The sequence below is a fragment of the Erigeron canadensis genome, chromosome 7, assembly GCF_010389155.1.
Source record: "Erigeron canadensis isolate Cc75 chromosome 7, C_canadensis_v1, whole genome shotgun sequence".
Classification (NCBI taxonomy): Eukaryota; Viridiplantae; Streptophyta; class Magnoliopsida; order Asterales; family Asteraceae; genus Erigeron; species Erigeron canadensis.
In genome coordinates this window covers 28573244-28586468 of record NC_057767.1, presented here as the reverse complement: position 1 = coordinate 28586468, position 13225 = coordinate 28573244, and the positions used below count along the sequence as shown (strand labels likewise).

At 32.7% G+C, this 13225-nt stretch overlaps 1 protein-coding gene across 1 annotated transcript; it reads right to left on the bottom strand.

Moving 5' to 3' along the window:
* Positions 1 to 850: 850 nt before the first annotated feature.
* Positions 851 to 8232, bottom strand: LOC122607829. Its single transcript, XM_043780885.1, has 11 exons — positions 7868 to 8232; positions 7007 to 7180; positions 6163 to 6363; positions 5964 to 6015; positions 5818 to 5876; positions 3888 to 4007; positions 3132 to 3227; positions 2376 to 2439; positions 2131 to 2291; positions 1386 to 1469; positions 851 to 1268 (listed from the first exon to the last, which is right to left on the bottom strand). Exons 1-11 carry the CDS (start codon positions 8015 to 8017, stop codon positions 1245 to 1247), a joined length of 1185 nt encoding a protein of 394 aa, XP_043636820.1. The 5' UTR covers positions 8018 to 8232; the 3' UTR covers positions 851 to 1244.
* Positions 8233 to 13225: the final 4993 nt, after the last annotated feature.

The window sequence follows — 13225 nt, the reverse complement described above, 5'->3', positions numbered from 1 at the left end:
CTCATTTAAGTTTTTTTGAAAGATCTTGGCCCTAAATCAAGCTACATGTGTAAAAAAGTTTTCATTTGCAAACATTTCTTTTACTTTTGAATTAGAAAACTAGGCGAATTCAATTTTACAAAACAAATATCTAGATTAACATGGTTCACCCACTGGCGAGTTTCTATTTAGCTACAACATTAGACTAGTTTTGCCAAATAAATGATGTACATTTCATAGTCATTCAAACCATAAGCCATTTATTGGCACAACACACAAACCTACCGAATGAATAAGGTCATAGTCATTGGCACGGCACGACACTCTTGATGGATAGTAAGCCAGTTGCAACTTGCAAATCAAGTTTAAAACCGATGAATCCAATTTACATTTTAGATATTCAACCTGTTGGGTCCAATGATATATATGTATGTGTATATGATTATAAGTATAAAATGCAAATTGATATGATGGAAATTATTATATAATACATTTAAAGGGACCTTAATTACAATATATTTATGGTCTTTTTAACTTTTGCAACTAAATTTTGGGTTCTTACAATCTTGACCAAAAACTTTACCACCAACTTTTTTTTTCTTGCCCTTTTAATCTCATTTATATTTTTGGTCTTTCCAACTTTTGCACTAAACCCACGGATTGTTTATTTTTGACCATAAACTTTGCCAACAACTTTTGAGATACCGAATATTATGTGGCTATCAAGTAATGGTACCGGCATCGTAACTTTTATAGGATGTGATGATAGAAATCCAATGTGATCCTTTAAATCATTTCGTATTATGTAAAAGTATTTTACAGTATCATAACTCTTATAGAATGAGATGATACTATGATAGGGTCCCCAATGTAATTCCAAGGATAAAATTTTTTCATTCATATACTATGTGAAAAAAGTTATGCCCGCAGCAACTTGCGTGGTAAAAATTCTAGTTCTATTATAGGACAAAATAACATCAAGCTCTCCCACTTTATATACAACTGGTTATAACGTCCCCCTCATAACATCAATAGTTACCTCAATTGGGGATTTGTTTATTGGGTGAGCTAAAACGACCTCAATTTGGGGTTTTTTTTTTTTTTTGGATGACCTAATCTAAAGACGATGCTTGCAAGTTTTACTACATGAAAGTACAAAATTGGTTATGACATGATTGGTCCAGAAAGATTAACTTTGTCTTCATTGACTAGAGGTATGTTCTCTCGTTGGCCACAGTTGGTGGGTTACCAGCTTTTGTGGACGATCAAAAATCAAAGTCTCCTAATGCCTGAGAAAGAAATACAGAATATGGAGAAGCAGGAATAGGTAAGAGACACACATAGGCATACAGTATTACCAACAAACATATATAAGAAAAAAATTGAAATCATCTTAGAGCAATCACCTTGTTGAACAAAATATCTGTGTTATTTATATTCATAATGCCATTCTTGAGAGTACACTTCCACCTGTTCCTTGCACGGGTCACCTGCAAACCGAGTTTCATTTCGTGGTATATGATATTTAGCATAACAAAGTGAATCAATACACTATACCAATCAACCCAAAAACAATATCCCTGTGACATAAAATTTCCTGTTCTGATATCGATACAAATGGCAACAAGTCCTACTGTAAAATTGAACTTTTTGATGCTAGTGGGAATGATCCAAAATATTTCCTGTTCTGATATGAATATAAATAGCAACAAGGCTTATTTCTGTATAATTGAACTTTTTGATCCTAGTTATGATCCAAAAGATTCTCTAACTTCATCATTCAGGCATTTTAGATAATAAAAAATAGTGCAATAATTTGTAGAATAATGTGTTTCTTCATATAGTTTAACCAAACATATAGACTTATCATATCGTAGTCACTAATAGTCTAATTTTGACACACAAGAAAATATCCATATATAAATTTTAAGAAAAGGCAAACTTAAATTGTATTTTAAGACATGCACTTTGAATATTAAAGCACAAGTAGCAACTTGCCAATCTTGCAAAGTGTATTCAGAACAGAAAAAAAGCAAGCTTTTTACTTCATAAAATACCAGGCTTAACTTTCAAAGTCTTATCATGTAAGTGTTATGCATGCAGATGGCAATTATGATACACATCTAAATCTACATATAGGTATGTACATACCTTATCAAACTGGGCAAGAACCAAATGTTGTGAATTTAGTTCCTCGGCTTCATCCACATTGTCCAGATCATCATCGTCGTCATTTTCATTCAAAGGCTCATCTTCATCATCGCCTAAAACATCACTTTGATGGACCATGGCAGGAGTAGGTGTTTGTAACTCTGAACAAATGTAGGTACGCAAAACATTCTCAAAATCAGGCTGAGAATAAAAGATAATTGCATCAAAACAGATGTTTAGCTTACCAGGCGGAGCAGGTGTGTTTGCAACATTGTAGTCTTCATTTATAACTCCCTGATAGTGGTACATCTTCAAGATCACAAGAAAACAATTCGTTAGTAATAACAAAAGATGAATGGTGTCCCTGATTCTCTATTACAGAACATGGCTATTAAATAAGCTTAAGTTTTGTAATGTGGAAATCCTATATCTCAAGTGTCTACAGATAAAGAGCAAGAACATGCATTGGAGGTTGTATGTCTTGGTGCAGCTTGAAAATATATATATATATAATCGGATTCAAGTCATTCAACAATATGCAAATGGTCCACATATTATTATAAAACTAAAGAAAACAGATATAGCACAAATTCAAATTCACTTAGGCTTATTTTTGATAAAAGACCATATACCTTTTGGACTACTGAAAGCACTCATTCCATATGTGAGTAGATGAGGGGAAATTTTTTTAAAACACTTTGATAAATCCAGATTCAGGAAGACAATCCAGCACAAAATAGGAACTGTAGAAACTTTTTGTAATAGCATTATACTATAAGGTATCTCCTATTGGGCATTAACCAAATAGAATATAACTTTATAGCAGACAATTTAAGGGCATAACAGTAAAATGTAATATACGACACTCCAGCTAAAACAAAGTCTCTCCTATGGATCTCTCTTCCGTTTTCATCTTTTGGACAAGAGAATTACAGAGCACACATAGATGCAGACAAAAAAACCTCATCAGATTATTAAAGCTGCAAGAAATAGATGCTTACATTAGGTGTAGAAAGTGGACCATCATAAGGATCAACAGCAGGCCCATCCAATTGAGAAATAACATTACCAGGTTGAGAATTGCTCCCTTGAACAACCTGAGAAACAAGCCATATCACTCTTTTAGTATATCCATAGTACCCGATTATTCTAGACCCATGTATAGGTAAGCTTATCTGAAAGTGCTTATAAGCCCTTCATCGCTAGCTTTCTATAAACGCAATTCCACCCCCACCCCAAAAGAAACCAAAATGCAGGTGCTGCACCAAACACTGGTGGTTCTTCTTGTTGTAAGTGAATGCAACGAAAAGACCCGAAAATAACGAATAATGAAACAATTCATATATTGACGTGCTCATTTAAAAATTTCTGCTTTGTTATTCCCATCATCCTGTGGGTTCAGGATGATCCACAAGAAAGGTGGCAGGATTCGAACCTACACTCTGACCATGCCTCACCACCTTCAACCCATTAGTCTCCGTTACAAGGTAAAAATGATAAGCTAATAGCTCTTTCAAATGAGCTCTATCCAAAAACTCAAATGGAATATTTAGCTATTAAACAGTTAACTAAGCTTACCCAAAGATCCCTAAACTTGAATAACTAAACAGCATAGGAAATCAAGACATAGACACTAAGAAAACTAGTAAACTACATATACTCTTTTACAGCATACAAAAAGGGACTGCCACAGATATTTGCATCAACCTCATATATGAACAGATAAAGGAACAAACACCAAACACTCAAAGCCTCACCCTATAATGATCAGCTGTTGCATCTCCAGCTCCATCTTGTTGTGGAATAAATCCACCTGGACGATGAGGTGGAGGAAAATCTTCTCGCTTTCGCTTTCCAGAAGTCAACTGAAGGAAATCCTACAAACGATCATGTTACCAGCAATTATCAGATTATATAATAAGCATATACCCTAACTCAAAATCGTATCTTATAGATATCTGTTCACCAAAATTTACTACAAACTTTTAAGCATTTTACCGAATTTAAATGGGGTTTAAAACCCTGGGTTTCCAAAACATAAAGACTATTGTAAGCAAAATTTGACAGAAGTAACGGATAGATACCAGAAATTGGATTGATTCAACTTAAAGAAGAACAAGGATAGTTGGCCTGATTCGATATAGGCATATCTCCAATTACAAACAAGAGTTTGTTAACTTAGGTAAACAAAAGAAAAGACCTTTAAAAACAAAACATGCTAGCCTATAAAAGAACATAAATGAAACAGTTAAGGTGCAGTGGGGCGGTTACGGTCCACTTCCAAATTTGAATTCCTTCTATTCTGTTTCCCTCCATCCAGCAGATAACCGGTCTAGTCCAACCCCTTTTTGACCCAGCAGCTCTAGGTACGTATCAGTAACAATATTAATCATATAATATAATAGAATTCCACTCAATTTCGGGTTCTTAAACTGCATCCTACAGGTAATTGGTAAATGCAGATAATGGTAAAATTTCTTAATTTTCGGTTCTGGAAGCATTTTATATTCAAGGATAAAAGATTCATATGCTTTGTAAAGAGTAAATAAGATGGTTGCCCCTTTTCTCTGTCAACTACATGAAGTGTCCAAGTATCAAGTTTTAAAGAGTGGTATGTACATCACCACTTTTGTCTATACACCCCTAGTTTATGCTTTAAGGAGTTGTAGCCACGGTGGTGTAATAAATTAGTAGGTGGAGTATGGAAAAAAGTAGGGATGTACATATCGCCACCCAATTTTAAAACTCCACCCTCAATGAAATATGGCCTAACAAATAGACTTAGAGCAAAAAGAATATGATAAAAGATCCACAATAACTGAGGACATTAATTATTGTATAGGCCAGAATATACTTTTGCTGTTCACAAGATAAATAAATAGAATATGACTGCAAAGTACCAACAGAATTACATTTTGCTTTGTGGGATCGGAAATAGGCTTATAAGCAATAAGAAAAATGAACAATGAAGGCGCAAAGACCAGCGAAAAAATTATTTAGATCACAACTTGATTCAATAATATCATGATGGTTAATCCGTTAATATTGTTAGTAGTTCATAGATTCATCGCTTATCAGATTGCAACAAATCTCTTTTGTTATGAAAGAATACACGACTTTCATGTTGATATGAATTAAGCTGGTCAGTGGTGGGGAAATGCTTACAAGCAACACGAGTTTAAGCAAGTACAAGGTGGTAATTAAGTGGAAGTGCATGGATCACGGGTATTGTTTCCTAAGTTAGAGTCGGTTTATAATTTCCATTTTTGTCTTTCTTTTTCTAGAAGTTTAGGGGTTTATATCGTCAATTAGGCATCAGATTATGTATCAAGAGTTTTATTTTAGATCTGAGCAATTGATTAATTTCAAATGTGTGTATGTGCATATATCATTTAAAATGCTACAAGTGCCTGCTTTATGTTAGAGAAGCTATTAAGGGGGTCTGATCTTTGTCAAACCAAATGGATTACTCAGCAGCACAAATTACTGTTATATAACAAATCCATGCTACACAGTTATTTCAAGGACAGTTAAATCTTCTTTTCTAAAACCAGCAATTAAACTTAGCAGGGAAGCAGGCGTCCTAAAGATTATGTAAGATCATGAAAATGTAGACAAAATAGGGGACAATCAATCTTCATCTTATTAAAATAATATAAGTAAGACATAAAGTAATACTATGGTAACCTGAGTCATGGGTGGATGGGCTACTCCTCTGTCAGTCTCCTCGCGTCCTTCCTCATAAGCTGCAATAGTGTTTATAATAAATATTAAAAGCAATAAAATTTTAACAACTGTAAGATGTATAACTTGGTGATTAATTAAAAACTTACCAAGATTTACATCAACATGAGGCCTCTCGTTCAACCAGGAAGTAGGTGGTAGCTGTACAAGTAAATAATTATTAAACATCAATCACAAAAATTACTCCATAACAAACACAAAAATCCTAAATTAAAAGATAATATATGTAGCTAGGCGTAAACTAATTTGCATCACTAATAGAATATTGGCAAAGAAAGAAGTACTTACCATGTATTGGCTAGGCCTCCCAGACTGGCTGTCTGAAGTTCCATTCTCAACTGCAGGAGAATAATCATTTGGGGTAATGGGAGTGCCCCCGGTAGGTATATTGTATGAAGTATCCACAGTCCCTGGTAACGGTGTTGGGGCTGCTCCTGGTAATGGGGTTGGAGCTGGCAAAGGTGTCTGTAATGGTGTCTGTAAAGGTGTCTGCAGAAAAGATCCGCTTAATGTTTTACAGAACAATACAGTGTAAATGTAACTTCATTAACGCCCACTTAACATTTATGTGCAAGTAGACGTAGCAAAATGGGTGGGTCAGATGGTTGTTTAATGAGGTCAAAACAGATGCAAGTAGAAACAGGTTGCTTTAGTGGGGGTTGAAACAAGTTAGGTTGACCCGCTAAAACTACTGTCCATTTTTTGGAAGTAGTTAATGTGTTGAGTGTTATTACAAAAGTATGTTATTATACTTACCTTTTACACTTAAGAGGTCGGTAGCCATAAAAGTACAAACAACCCTTTCAACCTATTCACCTATTATTGATAAACCATAACACAATTCGAACTATCCATACATAAGAGAGTTGAAATTGCATCTCTCTGCAAGAAATGCAAACTCCTACATTAGTATTGACTGCACAAACACTCTAAATCTCCATATTCCCCAAGGTATGGCTATACTTACACCAACTAACAATGTTTCTACTTCAAAATGTATAATTCCCTTATCGAAACATTATTGAACAGCATATGCATCCATTTAGAGGGGAATTAACATACACATCCAACCAAGTCTAAGACCATTCCCAGTGAATACACATTCACAACAAAAGATTAACTCATAACTCACCGGAGGGAAAAGTAAATCAGCTGTAGGTGTCTCATACTCTTCAGGCCCATTATAAGGTACATTAAGATCACGGACAGTATTCGTCAGAGCCCCAGGGGCCGTCAAATTTGCAGTCACAGATCTGTCATTTGAATTCAGTATAGCTCCAGCTTGCATCATCTTCAATTCCCACAACTACACCATAACAAAATGAGAATATTAACTAATAAGAGCCTTTCAGTTTATTTGCTTATTGTGTTTTCCATTATTTATGCTTATTTTGAGGTGAAATAAGTTGTATTTACCAATCACTACCAAATGATTATCCAATACTTTTTATCTATACTATCCTATATACCATTTACCCCATCCTCATTTTAAAATTAATGAGCTATAATAAAATGCAATGGATCACCATATCGACTATCTGTTCTTACATCACCATTCTCCCTTCTATCACACCGCCAACCAAAGAAATTCATCCACAACCAAAAACCATCCAAATTCTCGGTCAATAAATAATCATTAAATCGCCTTAAACCATTTGTCGCCTCCGTATTTCAAAATCAATATCCGCTAAACAAAAACATACTTTAACCAAAATGAACTCATAACTAATTAACTATTACATGTTACTACAAAAAAAAAAAAACGGCAAAACTATTCCGAACGGCAACTCTACACAGTATTATTTGGGATAAAATAAGCTGATTCATAATTTAAATAGGTAACTAGAAATACTCCCTAAAATCATTAACATACACCAAAAACTAAGACTAAACTATATCTAAACAAAAATATATAATCATTAACAAATCTATAATTAGAAATATATATATATATATATATATATGTAAATAATATAATAAAAGAAGAACTCACTCCTTGAAGTTCATTAAGAACACCTTCACCAGGACCGCCATTACTAATAAACTCTTCTCGCATCTTACCGATAACGTCTTCGATTACTTGAATATACACGCCGCTCGTCGAAGAAGAAGAAGAAAAGGAGGAGGAAGAAGAAGTTGCCATTTATTTAATAAAATTTTTGGAGTAATTAATAGAAGGGGGGAAAATTTAAAACCCTAATTATAGTTTTAAGGATTTTTCGTTGGTAATTTGAATACTAAGAATTATTATGATTTATAAGAAGTGGAAATTGAGGGTAAATATAGGGCTTTTAGTAGGTGTGTGTGTGTGAGAATGACGGAAAATTCAGGAGAACGGAAAAACGGAGAGATGGATTTATGAGGGAAAAGAGGAAGGAATGATGTATAAATAGGTTTGCATCCTTTTATACCGGGGATTAATTAAGTATTCTGGCAAAATTACACTTTTGGTCCCTGAACTTGACACATTTTTCACTTTTAGTCACTAAACTTTAAAAATTGCAAATTATACACTGAACTTGACACATTTTTTCACTTTTGGTCACTGCGTCAACTTTGTTAGTTTTTCTCCGTTAACTTGCCCAAATTCGTTAATTTGTTTTCACTTTTTGTCCTTCTCATTATTCCATAACTAAAATCGATAATCGGTCCAACTTCACATCTTATATATTGTTTTGGCCGATTAGTGAAAATACATATTCATTTATTATGTTTTGAAACAATTTTTTTATGTTTACAGTTTACTATCTATTGGTTATACAGTAGTTTAATTAGATAAAATTATTGTTTTTTTAATTTTTAACGACGATGAAATAATTGTTATTGAAATGTTTATTTATAAAGATAGATTTATTTAGTGACTATATATGTTTGAATTTTGAGTCTTCTTATATAGTTTTTCTTAATTCATTTAATTAATTATTAATAAACGGAAAAAAAAATAAGATATTGTAATGTTTATCTAAAGTAATGTGTTGTAGGTTTTTCTAATAATCTATAACGCCTTATGATTTAACCGTAAATATTTTTGTCTGTGTTATATAAATTTGTTATAAAACATATAATAATGAACTAATTTTTAAATATACTTTTCATTGATTTAATTTACACCTACTATATATTAAAATAAAAATGTTTAGAGTCAAAATTAAAAGTAAAAATATTAAGAAAAAATCAAAATAATAACATTTAAAAATTAGAAGAATAAGGTATATATAAAAAAAAGTAGGTAAATTACACTTTTCATCACCGAAGTTTGTCGATTATCGATTTTAGTTATGGAATAATGGGAAGGACGAAAAGTGAAAAAAAACTAACGAATCTGGACAACTTAACAGAGCAAAACTAACGAAACTGGGCGCAGTGACTAAAAGTGAAAAAAAGTGACAAGTTCAGTGTATAATTTGCAATTTTTGAGGTTTAGTGACTAAAAGTGAAAAACGTGTAAAGTTCAGAGACCAAAAGTATAATTTTCCCTTTTATTTTTCGTTTTGTTTTTTAAGTCATAAAGTTCTACCTATTGCGATTTTTTTTATTTCAAGGAAAATAATTAAGCAACCCCTAAAAATTAACGTAAAGCCTCCATAATTTGACTTGTGAACTCCGCTAATTTTTTATTTTTAATTTTATTCATTGGATCTTTCACATGTTATATAATCTATGATTAGGTTGATTTTTAGGCATATGAAATAGGTCGATTAATCATTTTTCCTTGTTTTAATGATACAATTTTGTTAATACTAGACTTATGCTCACGACAACGGTAAGGGTAATAGTGCGTCGACGGATGGCGGAGGTGGTGACGACGTAGTGTCGGAGGCGGTAGTGGTGAAGTGGTGGGGGATGTAGTGGGGGCGACGGGTAGGGGCGGCGATGATGGTGAATGTAAAAGTAATTGATGCTAAAGGTGGTAGTGTAGTTATTTTAACGGTTGATGGATCTATATTGTAAATTATTTTAAAAGAGGTATTATAAGTATATTAGATAAAGATGTTTAAATTTGTTAATCAAAAAGAGGAGTAATTTTGATTTTTCAAATACTGAAAGTTTAAGAAGAAAAAATTAGTCATTTGTTTTATTAGATTATATATATAATTTACTACGCTTGAATACACAATCGTTTAACTTAAAACCAATATCATAATCATAACCATACTTTATCAGATAACATATTTATATTAAAATTAAAAAAATATATAAAGAAAATCAGAATCAAAAAATAATTTGAAAAAAAACAATAATGAGTCAAGTCGAAAATAAACGCAAAAAGACCAAAACCATAACCACGCTTAGACGGTGTTTGGGATTATGTTTCGAAATGGTTATCTGAATATTACGTTTGCAAAACGCAAATAATCTTCAAAAAAATGTTTGTATGAAATTATTTGCTATGAAAATGCAGTTTTGGAAAAGCATGTACACGCATGTTTTTTCAAAATGCATTTTTGAAAACGCATAATCTATTTTTAAAACAAAAAAACGCAATACCAAACACCACCTTAAAAATTTGTCTACATTTTAAAAGAATGAAAAAAAAGCAAAAACAAAAAATGTCAAAAACCTAAAAAACCCACTAAAGTGATTAAAGATTAGGCTTAGAATGTGCTTAGTTTTGGTTAATTCTTAGGCTAATTTTAATTACGAAGAATTTAGGATTATAGCCTTTGTAAATCGTAATCTAGTTTCAATAATTTTTTCGTAGGTTTGTTTCTTTATTTTATAACTCGTGGGTAAAATTTAAAGCAGGTGAAAAAAAAAAACCAATATCATAACCTTGTGTTAAGAGTTCTTTTTTAACAAATACACATGTTAATACACATGTTTTGTTGTTTACATAAATCAAAAGAAGTTAAAACAAAAACTAATTAAAAATATGGATGAGCCAAATCCGAAATGAAGATATACAGATTTTAAAACCGAGGAAGAAAAAAAACTATACCAAAATCTTGCCTTATAAATTTGTCATATTAAATACATATAGTTTACATTTAAAAGAATTGAAACAATAAAACAAAAAACTCCAAGTTAAAACATTAATCTAGAACAAGAGTTGAGCAAATATGTAAAACCTACTAGCACTTCAAAGATTAGTGACCATTTATTGTGAAGACACCTATTATGCTCGATTTTTAAAACTCTGTTTAAAAAATAGACACATAAGTATTTTTATGGATACTTACATATGCGACATATCCCGACTTTTATACGTAACTGAAAGGACCAAAATAATCCAAGACTGGAAACGGACTAATATGACATATCAAATGACTTAAAACATCAATGTGACGCATATACAACGTAATGAGACACATCAACCTTTGAGAATGATTCGTTCAACTCATCAATAATCTAATGTGGCGCTTTGCTTAAAACCATTTAAAAGTGGCGCATGTCTCGTAGATGCAACACATCCCGTACAAAAACATGACTAATGTGGTCCATTGTCTCATAATGTGCAACATTCAACTAATTTTCTTGCACCTGAAAAACTAAATCTGAACATTGAAAGTTTGTAACTAAGACTTGAAACCTATTTAGACAGAATCCGCATTTCAAAACATACAAAAACACTTATACAACCACTTCCAAAATGACCATTGCCAAAAGTTTCAACATCTATCCATGTGACTATTTGGAGCTAAGATGGCCAAATACATCTTTACTATAAAAATTGGGCATTAATATATAACAAGTCAAGTAGTAGATGATAATTCAAAAGGACATTGGCAAATCCACCGGCAAGAGTAATCCAATCATTCCTTTTTAATCCTCTGTCATCCCTTTGTTCAACTTTGAGCCATTTGGACAACACCACCATACAGGGTAAGCCGTAAGTATAAGTGTATAACGCTTAGTAAATATATAAAAAGTAAAGATACAGCCAATAACCATTTAGTACACTAAATTTTAATAGTTGTTATTCATAACGCTCCTTAAAACTACGGATAACGAAATCTATATAAAAAAATTGTGATAAAAATTTAAATAATAATAAGGCGAAGTCTTTTTCATTTGTAAAAAGCTTCACTCTTGAGTTTATCCAAAAACCAAATCTCTTTTTCTTTTCATTTTTTTTCCATAAGCAATTTTTTTTCTTTTTCTATGTACAATATCTTTAAATTATAAAAATCTGACCACCTTTAACTAAGATATACGTTTATTTCTACAAACAACAAATTTAGTGATTGAAGAAGACAGTAGTAAACATAACTTCAAAGTTAAGTTTGATATCAAGGAAGCAATGATTTGTTCCAAGCTCAAAAACAAATTGGCTATTCGTAAGTTTTCGGCCAATAGGGAAGTGTCACGTGCTATAGCAAATTCTTGCCAAAAAATAGCCAAAAGTGATGGTGTAGTGCCAATTTCTTGCAAAAAGTTACCAATTTTTTTAAACAATTCATTTATTAAACATTTAAATAACTAAACATTACATTTATTTAAAACATACCAAATTAAAAGATTATCCTAAAACTAAAATTACAACTTAGGGGTAACGAAATCGCGAATCGTCAGACTCCACGTCACTTTCACCGTCATTGCGATGGATGTATTCATAGTGTTCAGGGGAGTTCATCTTCTCATCGGGGGGAGTCGCATATTCCTATCCCGGGTCTACTTCGCCGACACTACCTTGCCAAAATAAAGCGTGTTCAAGTGTCTTTGCTAATGTAACTTTGGCAACATTAAGCTGCTTAAATGTTTGGTCCAACCAGGCGACCTTCTGTTGCAGGTATGCAACATACTAGACATCGAGCTCGTTATGGTGCGCTCGAAGTTCGTAAATTTCGACTAGGTGAGCAGTATTTTGAGCTTGTTTGTCATCAATCAGAAACCTGACGACGATTTTATGCTTGTCATCGCCAAGCATGTGGGAATGCATCGAGTCATGTGGTTTGTTTTGATGAATATGTAGTATGTTTGTTGATGGTGGTTTATATAGAAATTAAAAAAACAAAAAAAAACAAAATTACACGCTCCTAACGTTCGAATTTTATAAAAAAAAATGGTCACTTTTAGCCACATGGTCAGGCCCAACGTTCACTTGTATCAGCCAAATGTGGTCGATTGACCTTGCCGATGGAAGGTGTCGATGCTTGCGACAAAAAATAGCCGATTATTTTCGCCAATCGCATCCTGTCCCTCATGAACCGATTTCATGAAAACTACTAACCGATCGGTTCAAAAACATGGTAGAGTTACACTTTCTTATTTCCTCAAAACTTCAAGGGAACGCTTTAAAAAATCTTTTCTTTTACATCATACAACACGCATTAACAACTTGTACCATAGAAATCCCCAATCCCTTAAAAATAAAAATCTCCCCTCATTCATTCATAACCCTAATTTGCAC